The sequence below is a fragment of the Chiloscyllium punctatum genome, chromosome 38 (genome assembly GCF_047496795.1).
Source record: "Chiloscyllium punctatum isolate Juve2018m chromosome 38, sChiPun1.3, whole genome shotgun sequence".
Classification (NCBI taxonomy): Eukaryota; Metazoa; Chordata; class Chondrichthyes; order Orectolobiformes; family Hemiscylliidae; genus Chiloscyllium; species Chiloscyllium punctatum.
Genome location: NC_092776.1, coordinates 41,298,429 through 41,322,089, shown reverse-complemented (window position 1 = coordinate 41,322,089; position 23,661 = coordinate 41,298,429). Strand labels below are relative to the sequence as shown.

General features: G+C 38.9%; 1 protein-coding gene across 1 annotated transcript in view; it reads right to left on the bottom strand.

The window, feature by feature from the left end:
• adgra1b (adhesion G protein-coupled receptor A1b) overlaps positions 1-23,661 on the bottom strand; it is a 530,861-nt gene that overhangs the window by 33,315 nt on the left and 473,885 nt on the right. The window contains exons 15-16 of the mRNA XM_072557678.1: positions 20,468-20,595; positions 13,165-13,288 (exon numbers count right to left, since the gene is read on the bottom strand). Of these exons, the coding sequence (XP_072413779.1) occupies positions 13,165-13,288; positions 20,468-20,595 (252 nt within the window). The remainder of the gene's footprint in view (positions 1-13,164; positions 13,289-20,467; positions 20,596-23,661) is intronic.

Here is a 23,661-nt window from a genome sequence, read left to right as displayed (position 1 = left end):
GACTGCAGCTGCTGGAAACCAGAGTTTAGATCAGAGAGGTGCTGGAAAAGCACAGCAGGTCAGGCAGCATCCGAGGAGCAGGAAAATTGACATTTCAGGCAAAAGCCCTTCATCCTGATTTTCCTGTACCTCGGATGCTGCCTGACCTGCTGTGCATTTCCAGCACCACTCTGATCTAAAATCTTAAAAAGGGAACATAACCTTCGATTTTGTTCTGGTCACCGGACCCGAAATGTTAACTCTGATTTCTCTCCTCCACCACTGGCAGACCTCCTGAGCTTTTTCAGCAATTTCAGCTTTTAGTTTCTGATTTTCCACATCCACAATTCTTTCGTTTTTTTATAAGATTGGATTTGGCAGATTAGATCCTGCTCTGTGCTTCCAATTTGCTTTTAAGATTTACATTCTGCACCCCTCAATGACCTGAACACAGAGCACAATGTGAATTCAAAGAAGTGGCACAGGGAGAATTACATCCTAGAGGAGCAAAATAGTAAAAATAAAACAGCATTTTTAAAAATATTAATGTGCCATTTGCACAGCTGCTCCATTTTGAAATCTATAAGGCAGATCGGCACGCCTCATTCAGCAGTTATTACTGTGTTTTCCTTCAGGGTTACAACAGAAACAGTGGATGGAAGAGATCTGGATTGGTGCAGCTTCAAAAACTATTGAGTGAAGGAAGGAATAGAGTTGGAACACTTGGAATACTAATTAGAAGCAGGAAAGATTGAAACTGGAATGAGTGAATTTGGCAGGGAGCAGAGCTGAGAATGGAAATTTTTCGCAGTGATTGAAAGCAGATCGACGTTTTTTTCAGACCATTTATGCGTGCTGTTATATTGTTAAGCTATTCTCATGCTGGGGATCAAGTCCACCTTCTCCCATTGCAGGAGCCACCTCTGTTCTGGAAAAGCAAGACAATCATGGCTGTTATCTCATTGAAGATCTCATCCCACCACAAGAGACATTGGTCTAATGCTGGCAGCTCAGTAGTACCAGTGTTACTAGTGCCTGAGAGGTGGGTCTCTCATACTGAGACATTCTCAAAGCAAAGTGCCTTTGGTTATAGAAAGGTGGGGGACAAGCAAACAGGCAGGCAGGCCTGTAATCAATGCATTTCAGGCTGCAACAGAAGCACTGAGAATGCCATACTGGCCAAGGGACATCCATAAAAAGGGCACAGCCCTGAACACACTGGGAGGCTGCTAAGGTTTAACTCAGCACTTGAACACATGGCAGCGGGTCCTCTTGATGCACTAAAATGCCTGCATGGGCAGGAAGTGGCACCTGATGGTGGTTTAAGTCGTTCATCTGGGCCCCATGATGCTGGACTGGCCTCAGCTGGCAAACTGCTGTGGCGCGGTGGGGGGGGGGGGGGGGGGGGGTGTGTGGGTGGGGGGATGGGTTGGGGGAGGTTTTAGGCTTTACTCCACCGGCTCTCCCATCCAGATTGTTAGCTCTCCCAGATTTCACCCTATCCTATTGGACCGGGAACATTCAGGCCACTGTATCAGAAAGTTAGTTGAGACAATGTCAGGTTGTTGACAAAAAGAAACATTAAATAAAGTAGCAAGGATGGTGAAAAATGAGAGAAAATCCAGAAAAATCTTCAATAGAGGAATGATAAACATGTACAAATTATCACCAAGAGAGATAGATCAAGAAGGTATGAAATAGTTCAAAAATGGCTCTGGACAGTTTCTGTCAGGAAGAAGGATTTTGAGTGATTAGATTAATAAATACATTAAGAAATCTTGAAGGAATTGGACAGTTCAGCCAGATGACCCAATTGTGTAGCTGACTCTAAAATTGGTGTTACATCACAATCATAGACAGGTAATGAATACTAGATTTTCTTAAGATACTTGATATGGACAAGTCAATCAGGTTAATCTTTTCCACATTTTCTCTTGACAGTTGGCAAAGGTCAACCAGAAGGTTCTGGAGATGAAATTGTTGTGCGAATGCAAGGGAATTGCTAAAATGTACATGTACACAAACATTTTTGTTCTTAGCCTGTTGATAGTAAGGACTGAATCACTGTTCAGAGTGGTCCAATTCTATCTGGATTTTTCTAATCTATGACAATTACGTAACAATTTTAGTCTGCCTCTAAATCTGATCACCTGAAGGGATGTTTGGAAGCAACAGATTCAGTTCTTATGTCAAGGGGGAAAGAGAGACGTTGTTATGTAATCTGGGTTACACTAATATAAAAGCAGATATTGCATAGAAAGAGTTAAATGGCAAGTAAGAAGCATGGAATTTTCTTTTTGGGATTAACATTGCTGAAGCTATGAGGGCAAACTCAAGTCTGTTTTGTTGAATTGAATGAAACTCTATTCAAATTATAAAAATTGGCTTTTGAACCACAAAACTGAGAATTTTATTCAGTTAACAGTAATGGAAAACTACAGTCAATCTACTATTTTCTTTTCTTTTTAAAACTGACCTTAATATGTTACTCAAGAATGGGTCACTTCGGTGATAAATTTGATAAATTCTAACCAGTTTGTTTCCTTCAGTGACCACACACGTTTAATTGCTTATCCAGTGAGTTCAGGTCCAAAGCACTGATTCTGGGAATATAGGTCAGCTACCGAAAACAAGTTGTGTAAAGAGGACAATCATTCAAGGTGTTGCTCATAATGAGCAGGGGATATCCTGCAATTGAAGTGCTCTTGTGGTGTAGAGGTAATGTGCCTTCCACTTAACCTGCAAAGGCTGGGTTCAAGTCCTGTCTACTCCAGAGGCACATAATAACATCTCTGAACAGGTTGATACGGAGCACATTAATTTTTAAAAAATTATAGGAGGGGAGTGGTTTTGTGGCACAGTGGTAGTGTCCTTATTTCTGAACCAGGAGGCCCAGGTTCAGGTTCTACCTGATCCAGATGTGTGTTTTCTCATGGCTGAACAGGTTGATTAGAAGTATTTAAAAGCTGATACTGCCATGATACCAAAAGCAATTCTATAAGATTAGATTCCCTACAACAGACCCTTCGGCCCAACAAGTCCACACTGACCCTTCAAAGAGCAACTCACCCAGACCCATTCCTCTATACCTAACACTATGGACAATTTAGCATGGCCAATTCGTCTAACCTGCATATCTTTGGACTGTGGGAGGAAACCAGAGTACTCAGAGGAAACCCATGCAGACACTGGGAGAATGTGCAAACTCCACAGAGACAGTTGCCCGAGGCTTTAATTGAACCTGGGTGCCTGGCACTGTGAAGCAACAGTGCTAACCACTAAGCCACCATGCCGTCCTTAAAATTATGCAGTGCTCAGACTTAACCTCAAGATGACTCAAATCCTTTACTGTTCCCATAAGGAAAAGGCTCTCCAGTTTGAGGCAGAAGTCCAAAGATGGTTTCAATTTCAAGTTGCAGATCCATCTCTGCTCTAGGCTTTTTAAGAAGTGGGATTTTCCAAAGGTCAGAACCATATTTGGATCGGAGGTGGCATGCAGGTCCAAGCTGAGACAGGAGGAGTGCTGATGTTGGAGCAGACAGGTTAAAAGCCCTGCTCCTGTTTCTGTCCCCATTTGGGACAGGAAAATCTGGCCCATTTATATTTGTTTGTCAAAAATGATTGATATCAAAAAGCACAATTTTACTGTCATTGATTTACAAAACAATGTTGAAAAAAAATCTGGGCACTGGTAGATCCACAGAAGAAAAGATATGATGTCACTCAATCAATAAATATGCAAAACTTAAGAAAATCCCCATATTTTACTTGACATGAATATATATGGCAAAATGGTATATGGCTTGTAGAGACACAACAGAAATCATTTATTTCATTGGGATACATGGAGATTAAGTTAAAATTGTGCAATTATCAACAATGAATTGGAATATAGGAAGAATTAAGATTTAAGCCTGTTACATTCCAAGATGTTTTTCAGAACTGATACATGGTAAGTCATGACTATGTGTAACTTTGAAGCTGAAAAAATAATATTTTTTGTGAGAACAGTAGAAAGGGAAAGTTAAGACTTGAGGCTTTTAATTCGTTAGGAATTGTACATAATGAGTCAAAAGCTAGAGCTGTTTAACCACATACAATATATGGTTGGATTCTGGTGTATCAGAAAACAAGGCTGGCAAATGTTTCATGATTATGGATGATGGAAGAAAGAAATTGACAATGTTTATCCAGACTGGTCAGCTTTTAGGGTTCCTAAATAGCGAACTCAATCTAAAGTTCTCTAAATAGAAAACTCAATCCAAAACAAAATTTGTTCATTGTTGTGGTTCTGTTCGCCGAGCTGGGAATTTGTGTTGCAGATGTTCCATCCCCTGTCTAGGTGACATCCTCAGTGCTTGGGAGCCTCCTGTGAAGCGCTTCTGTGATCTTTCCTCCAGCATTTGTAATGGTTTGAATCTGCCGCTTCCAGTTGTCAGTTCCAGCTGTCCGCTGCAATGGTCGGTATATTTAGTGTACAAAATCCCATGCAAGGACTGCACAAAACACTACATAGGACAAACAGGAAGACAGCTAACAATCCGTATCCATGAACACCAACTAGCCACAAAACAACACGACCAGCTATCCTTAGTAGCCAGACACGCAGATGACAAGCAACATGAATTCAACTGGGACAACACTACTATTATAGGACAAGCCAAACAGAGAACAGCCAGGGAATTCCTAGAGGCATGGCACTCATCCACAGATTCAATCAATAAGCACATTGATCTGGACCCAATATACCGACCACTGCAGCGGACAGCTGGAACTGACAACCGGAAGCGGCAGAGACAAACCACTATAAATGCCGGAGGAAACACCACAGAAGCGCTTCACAGGAGGCTCCCAAGCACTGAGGATGTCACCTAGACAGGGGATGAAATGTCTGTAACACAAATTCCCAGCTCGGCGAACAGAACCACAACAACGAGCACCCGAGCTACAAATCTTCTCACAGACTTTGAAAAATTTGTTCAATTTTGGAGTATAAATTTATAAAATATGGTGGGGCAATAAGATATATTTGGAAAAATACATAGCTTTTAAATTCAATCATTTTCATCAGCTTCCAAAAATTACAAGCTATACATTTGAATTCTTAATTTTATAAAAGTAATATAATTGGATGTAGACAGATTGACTGGTCTTTCACCTATCCCTGTTCAGAGGATTGGCCAGACTTCAATAATCTTTCTCCACTGTATTCTATCCTTCACTGCCCTCACTGCTTACCCCACAGGGAGGCCAGTCCACATTTTTTATGGTACATCAATTTCATTTAGGTATTCCGTGTGCATGAATTCCAGGTGCTGTGCCTTTTTCTCCCCCCAAATACTCTCCTTTTTGCATGGCCTGCCTACAGTATGTGACCTTTTTGATATCACTGCCTGAAGTAAGTTCCCCTGAAAACCAGCTTTCACAGGAACCCAGTCATTTGTCTGTTTGACTGTCCGTGACACACGTCCTTCTGAGTCACTTCATTTCGAATTCATTTATTCGAGCCTCATCACTCTTCTTGATAGGTTCTGCTTTCAGAGCCGTATATTGTCATCAACTTTACAAGGGATTTCAGAAAATGAGCCTTTGTTACAATCAAGATGCTCTGGCTGCTCCCAAATCTCTGAATTGAGTTCGCAACACCATGGCTCATGTTCAGTCTTGCTTGAATACATGCTATTGATAGATATTTTTTGGACTCTTCCTGTCTCCATTATATGGCTCTTGCCTTCATGCAGTTAGTCTGACACCAGGCAGCTGCTAAAAATTGGTTTCCATTGATTTCTTTGGATATTTAACATTAGCTTCCAGGCATTCCCCTGGTTTTCCAGTAGTCTCCCTACCTCTGGACCAGGAGGCCTGGGTTCACGTCCCAACTGCTCCAGAGGTCTGAGATAACATCTCCCAGTAGGTTAATTAGAAAATACCTGGGCTTCCAGAGCAGGTGGGACTTGAATCTGGAACTTCTGACCCAGAGATAAACTGCCACCACTGTGCCACATTAGCAACCTTACTGAAAATTGGAACATGTACTGGAAAGATTTCTAATGAGCTTACAAAAACCTAAATTGTCTCGTTATAGAAAGGGTGGGGGGGAGGGGGGTGGAGGTGTGTGTGGTTGTGTTGCAATGCCTGCTCCTCTCCCACTTATCGTAAATTTAAAAGAACAATCTCCCCTGCCCAATATAATTATCATCCAGGTTATCCATGTCCATTTGGTACAGTGTTACAATGCTTCCTGCACTGACTCTCAACAGGGAGCACAGATCCCCTGGCACTGACTCACGGAGAGTATAGTTTCCAATGACTACCTCTGAGACTAGGAACCTCTAACAATGACTCACGGGGAATAAGGTCCAGTTGGATTTTCTCCCATGGCACTACTTCAAAACAAAGAACAGAGGAATGATCTCTGGTGTCTGGGCCAATATCTATTCCTCGATTAACATCATAAAATCAGATTATTTTGTCACTATTGGACTGCATAATGATGAATGTTTAAAAATCTCAAGGGTGGTTTTAATGCATGCCAGGCAGATAAATACCTAATTTTTTGTCAGTCTAATTTCCTTCAGCATTTCTGATCTATGTTTTTGTGGTTTTCATTTTATCTCCTGGGGCCTCATGCATAGGATTCTTGGTATAAACAGTCACAGGTTCCAAAAACAAGAGGTCTGTGAGTCTAAATATCTCATGGTTTGAAGCCAAAAACAGAATAGCACCAAGAATTTCTGCTGGGAGTCTTTTGACATTGTGCCATAACTTTGGTTAATATCTCATAGAAATGGCGATAAATCAGTTATTCATGAGGTTTCTCAGACCTGTTTGTCAATCTCCTGCTAATATCGTCATGGGAGATTGGAAAATCATCAGAGAATTCTGTCTCGGCTTTTCAAAAAGAATATTACTTACTTTAAACTTCATTTTGCAGGAATTCAGGTTCCTGCTTTTCAGAGAAGACAAAAAAAGCTCGAAGCTGCTCTAATTTGTGACACGAAATCACAATTGGTATGATCCATACAAAGACCTGCAGCACTGGGAGCCGAGCATAGCAAAATGCAGCCAAGAATTGGTGATTCTGAGCTCTTTCCATGGTCAACCCATACCATTCACAGTCACCCTCACTGGGCTTAACAGACCAGGACTTCAACAGTTTGGAGGATTAAGTGTTATATCCCTGCCCTTGGCCACCCAAAACAAGCATCATGAATAGCTCAACAGCCTGATGTGCTCATTTTTACTCAGCATGTCAGCCTCCTGAAGTTCTCAGAGGCCTTGGATGTGGAAACTCTTGGTCTGTGAGAGCTTGCCACCAATTATGTCACTCTTACATTGGTGGTCTTGTTTGGGATGAGTTGAGATTTGCCCTTGAAAGGGCACTGTTAAATCCCCTTTGACTCGCCTCTCACCTGAGTTTATGACAAGATTGGTCTAAGAAGGGTTTGGAGTTTAATCAGCATAATTTCAAAACAAACACAACCCATTACTTGTAACTGCATTTCAAAATGAGTTCTGATATTTGTGAACACACATTCCAGTAAACTTTGAGGACAGTTACACATGGTTGCAAAATGCTTGCCTCAAGTGCAAAAATTTAATAAACTCAGTTGTAGACCATGGATTCTATTCAATCAAAAGCTTTTAAAAATGAACAGTAATTCAACATTTTACTTTTAAATTTACCATACTTCATGTGTCATTGTTTCTATTGCCTCTTACAACAATTGTAACTTGCAGGTAGTTTTCTTTTCTCTAGATATTTAAGCAGCTATGTGGAGAGACTAGAGAACCTGGGATTGTCCTCCTTAGAAAAGAGAGGTAGAAGAGTAAGTTTGTTAGAGATGCTCAGCATGAATGGTTTTGAAAGAATACATGAGGAGAAACTGTTCAAGTGGCAGAACACATGGTAACCAAAATACACCATTTTAAAATGACTGACAAATTTTACCAGGTGAGTTTTATTATATGGAATGGACTGCCTGAAAGAAAGTACAAAAACTACAGTTCCTCCTCTCCCCAGATCTCCCTGCCTCCTTAAATCATGGAAAATGGGAAGCTTCAACCTCAGCTTTTTGATAGCACAGACACAGTGGCTCAGTGGTTAGCACGGCTACCTCACAGCGCCAGGGACCCGGGTTTGATTCCAGATTTGCGTGACAGTCTGTGTGGAGTTTGCACATTCGCCCCGTGTCTGCGTGGGCTTCCTCCAGGTGTTCCAGTTTCCTCCCACAATCCAAAGACATGCAGATTAGGTGGACTGGCTATGCTAAATTGCACTGTAGCTTCCAGGGATGTGCAGGCTGAGTGGGTTAGCAATATGAAGTGCAGGGTTACGGGGAGAGGGTATGAGGTTGAGTCCGAGTAGGATGCTTGTTGGAAGGTTGATACGGATTCGATGAGCCAAATGGCCCCTATCAGCATTACAGGGTTTCTACGTAAGATTCTAATATTCTTAGGTCTGGAGAAGCAGCAAAATTTGTTTGTTGCAAAAAACTGAAATTCACTAAGCAGCACGGAGCTTCTTCTTTGGACCCAGAAGATTTAGAAAATGAATGGAAATTGAATCGTATCTCGTGTGAGATATGGAACTGACAGGAGCTTCAATGTCTGTATTTAGTTCCCCAGGCTGCATATCGCTGCAGGTCAATGTGCAAGCTTGATCCATCTTAATTAATAATATAGAAGAATTTAAAATAGATGACTTCTGGATATTATCTTCTATATTTAATTTATGTAGGTCCACATTTGATGAATCCAAAAGGGTTATAACAACAAATTCACAGCAAAATATGAAAATAGTAAAAATGCTAACAACTCTGTCATTTCATGTGTGGATATGGATTAAAAATTGTCGAGGATACAACAGGACAATTCTGTAATTGTTAAAACTATAGAATAATGGAAAGTGTTTAAAAGCTATGATATTAAAAGTATCTATAAATAGGACATTTACTGTATGATAAATAGCATAGCACATGCATGGTCATAGCATAGGAGCAGGTTAACTTACACTAGCAAACAGTAATTACAGAAAGAGAATGATGATGTTAAAGGCAAGGTTGGAATGTTTTATGAACAGAGTTCTGACTTCATTATGATTTAATTAAAATGTCAGGAATCAAGGACCAAGTTGAATGAGAGATGAAGAATTTCTTTCTATATATAAGAGCAATTCGGATCTTATGGCTATTTTAGCTGGTCACAGATTTGGGTAAAATTAATTCAGCCCAAATTCTTCACTTCCTACATTGAAAGAAACCCCAATTTTTTCAAGAGTATTTATATGATTAGTCTATCCAATATTGCATACTAGACAGTTACATCAGGAAGGATAAATGCTTTAGAAAGTATTTACTTCAGCAAGAGGCCATTCACTTTTTGATAAAGGTATATGTAGTTATTCATTTGAAAAACACTGTTAATTTCAACTAAAGTGTATTTATTGAATTTACTCTCAGACCACAAGTCTAGGTTTATTATTTTGTTTATAAACTTTCCCCTACCATTCCTGTCAGGAAAGTGAGTTCTTCTCAAACTTCTGTCAATGTCCCTTTGCAATCAACTAGTAGCAAAGAGAGAGATTATTTATTTGTCTCTATGTGAGAAATACATAGAATTCACTTTGCACTTCATCAGTGAACAGTGGATTTGCAAAGTTACCAAAGCAATTATTCTAGCTGATGAAAGAAATTCTCTATTACCATGACAAAAATAGATATGAAGTATACCTCACTTGTGCCTTTTCAGCCTAAAGGGAAATTGAACAATTATGTTTTTTCCATTTCTAATATTCCCACATAACTACAAATTATGTTCCTCAGAAACTTGGTGATAGGAAGTGAATGCAAACCAGGAGTTACTAAATATTACAGCAGATTTATTGCACCAGCCAATGGATAGTTATGTTTCTAAAGCACAACAATTTATATCAGTAATTTATCATTTTAAGCAGCAGCTAACACTAAAATTCTTCCAGCTACCTGATTAATTCATTGAAAAGTACAGCACAGAACAGACCCTTTGGCCCACAATGTTGTGCTGAGACTTGTGGACTCATCTGGACTTGTATTGCCAAACATGCAATTTTCAGAACTATAAAAATATTATTTTAAATGAAATAATTTTATGTGCTTCTAAAAACAAAAGCATCAATACATTGGAGAAGAGGACATTTCTTGTTGTTCCTTTTGTCAAAGTACATATTTTCTCTGAGAGAGGCAATAAGCATCAATGGGATCTTGGTCTGTAAAAATTGAATAATTAGCCATTTTCCTTACCAAGGCCAGGATTATCCATTTACGAGCGAGGTTCTGGCAGCATCAGACCTCAGCATGCTCATCCCATGCCTCTGATTCTATGATGCTCATTGAATCGGCAATTCAGGCTCCTGCTGGGATGCTTACCATCTACCACAGTCCTGAGGTAAATGCCAAATGTATGTTGGGAGATCACCAATGTAGCACAAGAGGACATGATGTTAAACAGACAGAAGTACTCTGAAAAACAATAGTGTTCCACACTTGTATGCCTTGGCAGGCACTGACTCCCACATAGGTAAGTCATTGGGGTTCAGGAGCATTAACATTACCTTCCTAGCCATGGTGCCGGAAATGGCAGTGAGGAGTGTGGAATAGAGGAAAAACATCCAGGATCTGCCGTCTTGCTACTGTTCATATGCAATGGATGGGGTAGGAGTTACCAGGGACAGCCCATCATGGGTAAGGGAATTGAAACCACATCTCAGCTCTTTAAAATTCCCGTATATCTTACTGCCTAAATTTATTCTCATCTTCAACCACAACACTGCCTGATGATGGATGAGGCTTGGAAGAGAACTCTATTCATCCACCTGTTTGTCAGTATTAGGCACTTAACAGGCATGCACACGTGTAGAATGAAAATTACTTCACTGTTTACTGCAAAAAAAATGCCACAAAGGTGTTGAAATCGCCAAGGAAGAAACTGAAAGGCAACAAGGGATCTTAGAAGATTTGTTGCTCAATATGTTAAATTATTGCAGCAATCAACAAAGCCAGTAGAATATATGACTAAAGCAGTGGAGTATATGTCAGAGGAATTGTGTTCAAACTGCTCTAATCTTACTGTAACTTGAGTATTGTGCCAGGTATGGTTATACATACACAAGGATGATGTTTAAATGCTAGGGCCATTACAGAGAACAGCATAAAGTTGATTCTTAATTTAAAGGAGCTGGGTTATTACAAAAGACAGGATAGACTGTTCATTCCAGATTTTTTTTTAGAAGTAGCAGAGTTGAGATACAAAACTGTTATGGAAATAAAACAGATCAGTAGTTGAGGTTGCAAAAGGGACACAAATTAAGTTGGTAAAAAATAATTTAGAATGCATTAGGAAATTTTCCTGGGTTGAAGATGATCAAATTAATTTCATTCAGAATCCTTATAGCTAGCATTAAAAGAAAACTTTCATTCCTGTTTGATTTGAATTTGAAAACAGTTTCAAGAACTGATATATTAATGTTCTAATTTGCAGCAAAATCAAATCCTCTGTTAATAATCCATCTTTTAAATACTGTTTACCTTGCTCAAAGGGTTTTTGGGAAACAATATGAAATTACTGGGATAGTGCCAAATGGGCATAGTATTTAATTTTAATCAAGTTCCATATATGTCAATCATTGACTTAACATATATGGTACATCTTTTGCTTTAATGGTCTTAAGGGAACACTTTGTTTCATCATTCAAATCAATTATCATTGTGCACTCCTGCTAAACAGATTGAATCTCACAGGAGTGAAGCAAAGGGAGATATGGGATTTTTAACAAGACTGGTGTTATTAGTGAAAATGTATATGTGAAAAAATACAAAGCGGTCTTTAAAAAAAATGAGAGTTTAATAAAGGCATAATGACCATAATACATTATGGGCTTAATGGCGATCAAGTCTTTGAAAAACTCCCATATGCAATTAACATCTATAATAAAAGACTTGTAAACTCATAATAAATATTACAAGCAAGCCTTAATATGAGTATTAAAATAATTACTTTCTTAGTATATTTGAATGCAACAAGGCATTAGTTAATAAAGCATTTCAGCTTGCTGCAGGAGGAAAACTCAAACTAAATGTAGTTAAAGTGATTAAAATGCTTTGAAGAACTCACCTTGACAAAAGATCAAAATGGAAACCAAATGGATCAACCATAATGTTTACACTACTGGTTTGAGATTAAATTGTTGTGGAAATTACTTTTGACATACGTAAATCCATGAAAAGAGCTGGATCAATTCAGTTTTATGTGCAATCAAAGCCAAGTTGGCACAGATGACAAATATTCTCCATAATATGGAGAAGGCCCCACTCCTATATTGGAGCAAAAATACTTCTCTACATGCTTATGCCACCAATTTCATTTCAGATTCATTTAGTCCACTTTTGATTTCATATTAGTGCAAGTTTCAACCTTACAGATTCTAGTTCACATTAATTGGAAGATCTATAGATGTAGCTCTGCTTGTCCTAATCAGGTCAGCTCAGCTGTAGAGGGGATGTGTGTCTGCTTGATGATAAATATGCAAATTGATGCCCATTTCTTTTTAAGTTATCAGTAATACTCCAGGACAATGCAAGAAAATGCCAATTATAATTAAATGGAAATGTTGCATTATGTTAATTCAGATTAGAATTAGAATCATGTACTCAATTATGCCATTGCTCAATCTGTATTTCATGAAGAACATTTACTGCAGTTCATTTCAATCTTTTAAGAATAGTGCCACTTCTGTATAAGAATAGCTTTACAAATGATCATTTCTTTTAGCTAGAAAATTCAGAAGAGGAAATGAGCAGATATTTATTTATTTTTCATTTCAAGACGAACATACAATCTTGCAGTTTGCAGTTACATGTAAGTACTCAATGAGCAGATTCTGAAAGACCATGCAAACAAAAGCACACAATGAAATGGCATTAGATTTCGAAAATAAGTTTATCTCTCCATAATGTGATTTTGTACACAATACATGATGAAACATTTTCATAAGGGGAGGGAATGTGGAACAGTATAATAGAAGCTGGCCTGCCTCCGACCAATATTTTATTTTTCAAGTGAAGTGATAGCCAATTGTATTGCCAGGTTCTATCATTCGATCTCCAATTTAGTGAATTCCCAAATTACTTGACAAAATGCAATACTCACAGCTTGGCAGATGATTGGGTATTTTGTGCGATTGATGCCTCCAGCAAATACTGCACACGTCAGGGCAGTATGGAAACAGAAGTTCAGCAACATATGCCAGCCTTTTCTGCTAATGCGAATGGTGCTGTCAAAAGGAAGGATTTGTGATTCAGCTGCATTTATACCTTTTCTTGTTTGTTCCTAAACAAAAGACATACTACAGGCATTTTACTGTTAGTTGCTCAGACTGCTGACAATCTTACTGTCTGTAATGAGGAACAAATGATTGGCTTCATTGTCACCCAAACAAAAAAAAAATCAATTAAGAATAGTTATTGTTCCAAAAGATGCAACAGAAAAATAATAATGAAAAAGAAAAACTGAAAGAACTGCAGATTTGGATATCTAAAACAAAAGCAGAACTTGATGCAAAAGCTCAGCAGGTCTGGCAGCAGCTGTGGAGAGAAATCAGAGTTAACGTTTTGGATCCAGTAACTTTCCTCAAAACTGATGGTAGCTAGGAAAATGTTGGTTTTTATGTAGAAGATAGGGCGGAGGATGGGGTTGAGGAGTAAATGATAGGTATAGATAGAGCTCAAAGAGAGAGAAAATAGATGAACAGACAAAGGAGTGGATAACGATCACCGTGGGAGAATGAATAACTATTCATGGACAATTAGTGGCTAATAATGGTTGGTGAGTAATAGCTGATGATGTGATAACAAGGCCTAGTGTGTGGGCGTTGGGGTAAGCACATGTGAAGATGCTTCAAGCCCTAAAATTGATGAACTCGATATTGAGTCCAGAGGTCTGTGGTGTTCCTAAGTGGAAAATGAGGTGCTGTTCTTCCAGTGTGTGCTGGAGCACTGCAGAAAGCCTGAGACAAAGATGTTGGAGAGGGAACACGGTGGTGTGTTGAAGTGGCAGGCAAGTGGAAACTCAAGGTCATTCTTGTGGACGGAACATGGATGTTCTGCAAAGCGGTCACTCACTCTATGCTTCATTTCCACTTTGTCAGGGAGACTACCTTATGAGCAGCAAATGCAATAGACTAGATTGAGTGAAGTGCAGGTAAAACAGTCTAGCCACTGATGACCTTCAGCAAATTCTGGGGATAACTTTATCATGAATAAGATAATTTGTTTTTTTAATGTTATGAAGGTTCTATGAAACACAGAATTGCTAAATATACGATAAGTTCAGAAAGAACTGTTTCTCACATTCCTGCAGAGGCGACAGGCTTTCAATGTGAAAAAGCTATAACTAATTAAGTTTTACAGTCAACAGACATCAGCTGAACTTGAACTGCTACTAATTTCTCCAGATATTCAAGGTAATAGTATAATTATTTAATTAAGCTGCCTATGATTACATTTAAAAAGTTTATTTCCAGTTTGTGTTGATTGTTGAGCGAACATAAACATCTCTTAGGACCTCTCCAAAGCAAAAAGTGTAATGAAAATGAACTGTGTGGAAGGTTTACAGGAGAGACAAAAATAGGAATTACTGGAAAAGCTCAGCAGGTCTGGCAGCATCTGTGAAGAGAAATCAGAGTTAATGTTTTGGGTCCAATGATGTTAACTCTGATTTCTCTTCACAGATGCTGCCAGACTTGCTGAGCTTTTCCAGTAATTCCTATTTTTGTTTCTGATTTACAGTATCCACAGTTCTTTTGTTTTTTTATTCAGGTTGAAAGCAGTCTGCTTACAGAATCAGAGTTTAGTAAGCACAGAAGGGGCTCATTCAATTCATCAATTTTATGCTTGCTCATTTGAAATGCAATCCAGTAAATTGCAGTTATTAGTCCTTTCCTGTATACCTACAGTTTTTTTTCTCTCTTTATAATTGAATAAGTATTTATTTAATTGCCTTTTGCAAGCTTCTTTTGATTCTTCTGCCAGACCGTGGTTTCATCAAGTTTCCCTCACACTCATATTAAGCAGACTGAATTGTAAATTGTCAGGTTAATCTCTCTCCCCTTTATCTGAAGTGGGAGTGTTGGGGGTAAGCGAGTGTAACATTTGCAATCTTCCACTGCTCTGGCAACACAACTGTCTTGAAAGTTTGGAAGGTGAATTTGAAATAAAGAGTTCCAGTTGTAGCATGGTTTCACATAAACCGTAGGTTTTATTTGACCTAAATATCAGCATGCTGTAAATATAATAAATGACAAAATGGACTTCCTTTCTCTGGACCTCAAGCATGAAATCAGTTCAAAGCAATGGAATCGATAGTTTGGAACATAAGAATCTTGGTCTCCGTTCCACTTTACTGTCTGCCTCCCACAAGCCCTACTCCCACGTCTTTCAAAATCTACCTAACTTAGTCTTCAATAAATTTAAAGATTTAACTCTCACTAGCTTCTGGGGAAGAGAATTTCACACTCTAATGATCCTTTCATTGAAAAGCTTTCCCCCCATCTTGACCTTAAAAAGGGAGACCTCTTATACTTGAACTATATTAGTTTTAATCTCTCCCTCAAAAGGAAAAATCCTCCTGCTAACCACCCAATCCTGACCTGCAAAGATCTTATATGTTTCATTACAAACTCCTCTCATTCGTATAAACTCCAATAAATATTGGACAATCCATTAACCTTTCTTCATTAGATAAGCTCTTCATCCCTAGGGTGAGTTGACTGAAAATCCTCTGAACTACTTGTTTGAAAAACGAGACCAAAATTGTACACAGTACTCCAGATACAGTTTCAGTAAGGTCCTATATGATTGCCTTAAAACATTTCTAATTTTATATTCTATTCCTTGCAATAAGCAACAACATTCCACCTTAACCATTTGCTGTACCCACAAACTAACTTTATGTGATTTATGTACCAGGATTCTCAAATCCTTTTGTAACGCTGAATTCTGTAAATTTCCCTCCAGTTAAATCGTATTCTGCTATTTTATTCTTCCTGCCAGAATGCTCACATTTACCCTCATTATATTCCATCCACCAAACTTTTGCTCACTCACGCAATTTGTCTTTCTCCTTATGCAGACTCTCGACCTACCCATGAACTTACTTTCTTCCTCATCTTGGTGTCATTAGCAAAAGTAGCTAACATATGATCCACTCCCTCAACCAAGTCACTGATATAAAGTCTAAAGATGTGAGGACCCCACACTGATCCCTATGGCACTCCTCTCACTATAAATTGCTGGTCTGAAAATGACCCATTTATCCCTATTCTCTGCTTCCTGTAAGCTAACCAATCCTTTGCCATGCCAATACCTTATACTCTATTACTATGTGCTCCTATCTGAAAGAGGTGCCTTATCAAATGCCTTTTGGAAATCCAATGCACCACATCTACCGGTTCCCCTCTAAGCATCACAACTGTTACTTAATCAAAAACTCTAATGGATTTGTTCAACATATTGTCCCTTTCAAATATCTATCATGGCTATGCCCAATTGCATTTTGATTTTCTAAGCATCTTGGATTCCAGCATGCTCTTTATGACAGATGCTAGGCTAACTGGCTTATGGTTATGTGCTTTCAGTCTTCCTCCTTTCTAGAACAGAGGTGCTACATTTGCCATCTGCTGATCCACTAGGACGCTTCCAGAATTTGGATCATTATAATAAATGGATCTCGTATCTGTGCTGCTTTTTCTTTTAGACCCTGAAATGCATACCACCCAGTCCTAATGACTTATCAACCTTCAGATCTAATCGTTTTCCCAGCATCTTTTGCCTGGTGATGGTGATTGCTTTAAGCTCATCCTGCCCTATCACCTCTGGATTTTCAATTATCTTTCTTCCATGAAGACAGACACCAACTACTGTTCAAACCTCTTTTTTTCTTTCCCATTATCAATCCTCCAGACTCTCTCTCTCTCTCTCTCTACTAGCCTAAAAGGATTTTAGTAAAGCTATTTAATGAACCTTCAACACAGTAAAAGGATCAGCAGTGCAAAATTAATCATTGAAAACCATCAAGGTGATCTTGTGGAGGGTCACAGCAGCATAGCTCCTTAACAGAGATTTTAAGAAGGCTGGCATGGAGACAGTATACAGTTGCTGCAGGGTTAATCTTTTTTGCATTCACAGTACAGGTCCAATTTTAGCTCTGTGTAAGTGAACAGGTTTGGGTGGATTAAAGTGAGGCACTACTTTCCTTTGTTGGTATCTAAATACCCTGCACAAGCTTGAACTTACGTCATTTTGTTTTAATGTAATCATTTAAGGAATCTTCCAGATTTGGAACTTGCTGAGTGCATAAAGTTGTCTGTTTTCTATATTACAAGAGTGAACACGCTATTTTAAAAAAAGGCTCCTTGGCTGATAGGCACATAGGGATTTCCTAAAGATGCAATGAATACATCTTTTCTTCCTTGTCACTTCTTTATATTATGTACTCAATGGATCTTAGTGCATTTTCAGGGACAATCAAATGCCATGATCATTTTTGGTTTTTACCCTACACTGTCATCACGTCCACCGGGAAGATCTTCCTTGAAGTGGTAATGTAACTGATCATGGCTGGGAACAATCAGAAGGCCTATGGTCCAGGAAGGAAGGCAGTTCCACTGTCAGAATTGGCCACCACCACTGTTACAAGGTGAACATTGTCTGATGAATATACAGATTTGTTTATGCAAACCACTGGCTACAAGATCATGCTTGTGAAGGGCAGGCCCTCCCTCAGGTTTGTCATGAGTCCACAGCTTTGGTTGATGATGACAGCTCAGGATCAGGAGGCTATGTGTGAGAGACCTTGGAGGGGCCCCATCACCGGCTGAAGGTAAATCACCACAAGACACGTCTCTCCTAATGATGTACCCAAGCAGCTGACAAAATGAGCAGTTAATTATGCTGATTGACTACCCCCAGGTTCAGAGCGTGTCAGTCCACTGACTTGATACCCACTCCGGGAAAATTTCTCCCAGATCTGCCTTCAGGCTGACTCCTTCTGAACCTGGAATGGGATGAGAGGAATTTTTTCAGCCAGAGGGTGGTGAATCTGTAGAACTCATCACTGCAGAAGGCGGTGGAGGCCAAATCATTAAGTCTATTTAGGACAGAGGTAGATTGGTTCTTGATTAGTGAAGAGATCAAGAGTTATGGGGAGAAGGCAGGTGAATGGGGTTGAAAAACATATCAGCGATATTTGAATGGCAGAGCAAACTTGATGCGGCAAATGGTCTAATTCTGCTCCTACTTCTTTTGGAGGATTTTGACTGCCAAGTTTATATTATCACTGGCTCTGAGTTGTAATGTGATGATAACATTGGTTGGAAATCATCAAATTAGAGGGAAGGTAGTGACCAGAATTTTAGTAGCAAGATTGACACAAAACTGTAAGTGTAATACTTTTAAAAAAAAATTGTAGAATTCAAAGTCTTATGCAAGGAGTTACAAAAAGAAAGCTTCTATTTGTTTCTGAACTAAGCTTAGAGTCTGTGAGTGAGCATTGAGATGTCAGGAGACAATGATGCCAATAACCTGCACAGCCATTTACAAGGGTTTTGGAAAAGAAAATGAGTTCAAATCAGCTCTTCAATCCTGAAGAATATTCATAGTGCACTCGCAGTTTGCTTTGCTGCATTTTAATATTCCATTATGATAACCCCATTAATCACCTATTTTCTCTTTCATTTAGTGATGGGATGGATACATGATTGCACCATTAAATAACCCTTATTCAGCAATAACCTTGTCACTGATGCTCAGTTTGGGTTCTGTTAGAGTTCCTCATCTTGTGGTTTCATTTGGACTCGTTCAAACTTGGACAAAAGAGCTCAAATGCTGAGATAGGAGTGATTGTCTTTGATATCAATGCAACATACAACCAAACCTGTTAGCAAGGGGCTTTAGTAAAACTGAAGTCAGTGGGAATCAGGGGAAATCCCTCCATTGTTTGGAATCATGTTGTGCACAAAGGACCATGGTTGTGGTTGCTGGCAATCAATCATTTCAGTCATAGGAGTTTCTCAGGGTAGTATACTAGTCCCAAGCATCATCATCTGGTTCATCAATAACTTTTCTCTTTCATAAGGTCAGATGTGGGAATGTTCCTGATGATTACACAATGCTCCGTACCATTCACAACTCCTCAAATACTGAAACAGTTCACATCCAAATGCAAGACCTGGATAATATCCAGACTTGAACGGATCAATGGCAAATGACATTAGTGTCACACAATTGCCAAGGAATGCCCATCTCCAACAAAGAAGAATCTAACCAACTCCACTTGACACTCAGCCACATTACCATCAATTAATACTCACTATCAACATCCTGGGGTTAGCATTGACCAGAAACTCCATATATAAATACTGTGGCTGGGAGAACAGGTCATAACACCACCTAACACCCAATTTTCTATCTACCATCCACAAAGCCAATACTAAGTCAATAGTATGAAGGAAGATTCTCCACTCAAACAAGACATGAAGCTCAACACCATATGGGATAAACTAGCCCACTTGATTGGCATCACAGTCATTGCACTAAACATTCACACCCTCCTCTTCTGAGACATAGTAACAGGCTGTATCACCTACAACATGCACTGCAGCAACTCACCAACACTCCTTTCAAACCTCACCCACCTATAAGAAGTGCATCAGATACATGTGAATACTGCCACCTACAAGTTCTCCAAACCATACACCATCCTAACTTGGAGGTATATCACCATTCATTCACTGAGCTAAAATCCTGGAACACCCTTCCAAATGTCATTGTGCGTGTAGGTTATGCAGGAGCAATGTCCTGTACCTTAAGAGACAGATAATGTAACAAATATGGGAGGATATCACTGAGCAGTTAACAGTCAGGGGGCGATGAACCAGGAAATCATTTCACTGCTACAAGAAATTTAACAATTTGTCACAAGTAAGATCACAACTCACAAACTCATTGTTCAATAAGTACACCATTGCCACCATCACAACTGCAACATATTCCAAAGAAAACACAATGACACATTGACATTCACACATCTCACATTACTATATCCTTTCCATTTTTACTCTAATTTCAGACAACCCTCACAGCTCTTTAATCAAGTGACTGTGCATACACAAAAACACACCTGTGAAAGCATTCATTCACAATCATACTCTTTTTCTTCCAAAACCTGATTGCATACAACAAGTACCAACAGAAACTGACTGGGTAAGTCAGTCTATTCTGTATCATATGTCCCATATTCACTTTTCTCAAAGAATTCGTACAATTCCATTTTCGATTTCATTTCAAATGGCACAAATTTTAAACAAAAGACAATTTTCTGTGATTAACATTGTATGCTTCTAGAATGGCTTAAAGATGAACAAATCAATAATTAAATGTTATTTTGTAAAGCCTACCTGTGATGCACAATGTAGGTGATAATGGATGCAAAAAGGCACAGCAAAAGAACTGCAGTGCACGCATACACCACAGGGTGCAGATATTCCCCTGGGTACTGATTGAAGGAAAGCACAGTCTTCAAATCCTGGAAGGCAATCAAAAATATTCATTAACAGTCTCTGCTTCTTTTCCACACAATAAGGAAGAGAACATACTTTATTAAGCTACATACATCTAGCAACTGAAGCATTAGACAATCACTTTCTAAGGCAGAACTAATCTAAAAATCATTCTTGTCTCTTCAAAACACGAATGCAATCTGATGATATAGCTTTTTTTTAAAATTCACCTCGACACAGCTCACAAGACATAAACAATTTCATAACATATTTACTTCCAGCTAAACCATAATTAAGAGATTAAGATGATTTCTGCAATTGCCTTAGCAATCTTTCACAACCATTTTATGAAAGAAACAGAGAGAGAGACACAGGAAGAACTTGCAATTAAAAAGAAAATAATTTAAAAACAGCACTGGACACACTGATACACAAGTTAAATAAAAAATAAATAAGATGTTAATTATTTGGTCCTAAACATGTTTGCTTAGTACAGATTTAATGGCATTTTTGGCTCTTTAGCTTGATGGAATCTGGAGCTCAATATTCTTAAATTAAAAAGAAATGGGAGATATGCTGAAATTCAACATCTCATTACATTAAGCAATCTGAATGTGCACCTGAAGTGCTATAAACAACAGGGCTATTTAATAATTAATAAACAACTCTAACTAACTAAATAGTTTACAGTATGCTAGGCTTTTCCAAGTGGAGTACAAGAACAAGGAGGTTATCTTGAATATGGCATGAGCTCAGCGTCAGTCACAGTACTGTATCCACTTCTGGGCACTGCTCTTTGAAAAGGATGCGATGGCATTCGCAAGAATGCAGAAGAGGTTCACAAGAATGGTTTGAGGAATGAAGTATTCCAGCTACAAATATATCTTAGAGAAGTTAGGATTATTGCCTTGGAGAAGAGATGGCTGACAAGAACTCTGATGGAAAAATTGAAAATCATGAACGCCCTGGACAGATAGAATAGGGACAAAGTGTTCCCTCTTATGAAAGAGTGAAAGTTCACTGATTTAAAGCAATTAGTGAAAGATGCATAAGTGACATGAAGAGAATCTTTTCACATAGCGAGTGGTTAGGGTTTAGAATAAGTAGCTTGAGAATATATTGGAGGTAGGTTCAACTGAGGCTTTCAATAGGAAATTAGATTGTTATTTTAAAATGAAAAAGAAATACAGGATTATAGGGACGAGACAGAAGAATGGCAGTACATTTGCAAAGCTGGCGCAGACCTGATGGGCCAAATGGCCTCCTTCAGTGCCATAATGCATCTGTGATTCTGAGCTCTTTTTGCCTATTACATGCACAATGGACCAAATAGTCTCCTTCTGTGCCATAAATTTTCAATGTTTGTAGTTTCTAAGTTTAAAATTGCTAAACTGCTAATGAAATCTCAGTTTTGAAAAGCGTGATTTCTAAGAATGCAGCTTCATTAGTGCTAATTAAACATTAGCACTCGATCATGACACAGTTGCAATAATGATCCTTAAATGCTTCTCAAGCATCTAATGAGTCACAGAACCAATGTAAATATCAAAAAGCTCATGAATCCAGCTGTGAAAAGGGCATTTTTTGTTGAAAATGGCTGACAGCAAGTGAGAAAAATCATACTGTCATGACAAGTCCCTCTCCGTGCGTGCAGCCTCTGTGGCTGAGTATTGCAAGCATTTATATTGTTAGGAAAAACCTGAAATCTAAAAGGAAGTGTCAACTGTGGCAGTATGTGACTGACAGAACAAATCTTATCAGGGTTTCTTGGAGCTTCTCACTCGAAGTCTCAAAACAATTGTGTGACTCAAAGAAGATCACAAAGACATGCTAAGAATTTTACTGTTAAATAGCCACATATAACAGACATAAAAACAGCAATCCCTAATGGTATTGTGGGCCAACCCACAGCAGTCATTCAAGGAGGCAGCTCACCACCATCTTCTCAAGGGCAACTGGGGATGGGCAATAAATGCTGACCCAGCCAGGGACGCATACATCCCACAGAATGGATAAAAGAAAGTTAACTAAAGGCATGTAAAAATAAACTGCATGATGAGCAAGTTATTTTTGAAGAAAGGTAATAGGTTGTTCAAATTACTACTATGCTATAAGGAAGAGTAAAGTGATAAAAATATTAGCCAGCTCTTTCTATGCCGTAACTCAGAGGCTTAGAAATTCAGTCAGGCCCACAACTGGAGTTCCCCATTCCTGAAGACAGAAACCTGAAGTCCCCATCATATTGGGGCATAGGCCTCAATGCCATCAAACAGTGGAATGTGATCAATGCCCGATCCACTGCACCCGTCACAGCTGCCCCAAGGAAGGAAAGAAAAAGAGTGATTAGGTCGAGGGTAACTGAGTCCAGGGGTGATGATGGACAGTGTATGGTGATGGTCAATTCTATTGTGGTATGATCTAAGATCTCTAAATGTAAACCTCGTTTGGGCTGTTGTACCTCTTCCTTTTGGCTAAATTGAATGTCATCTCTCATCCACCTTCTGCTGGCTGCAGATAATATTCCTATTCAGGAACAAAATGATCTGGATTATTATCCTCTGTACAAAAACCTGCAGACAATTAAGAATAGGTTGCTCTAAAATAAACCCAACGCAATGAGAAATAGTTTAGCTACTGATCGCCTCCAATTCATTGTAACATATTCGGAGGATTGTTCCATTGTGAGTAAGTCTTTTATTTAGTTCTATGAGAGTTATTTGAAGCATGGAGAATCACTGTCTACCCTGATTAATATGAAATAACTGTCTATCCCATTCCTCCAAAGGCAATAGTCTTGCAAACTGAAGAAGCCAGTGGTATGTTTGGGAAATATCACCAGACACTAAATGAGTGAGGGAGGGATAGCAATAGGCATGTGGCCACTAAAGAGTATCAGTTTTATGGTCAGAAGTGGTGAAACATTATTTTTGGGAAATGAATCTCACTGACAATGCCAGCATTTACTGTCCATCCCTATGATCCCGCATAAGGTACCAGTGAGCGTTTGAACCAGACTTAGTGTTCCAGGATTTTGACCCAGCAACATTGAAGGAAATGGTGATGTACTTCCAGGCCAGGATGGTGTATATCTT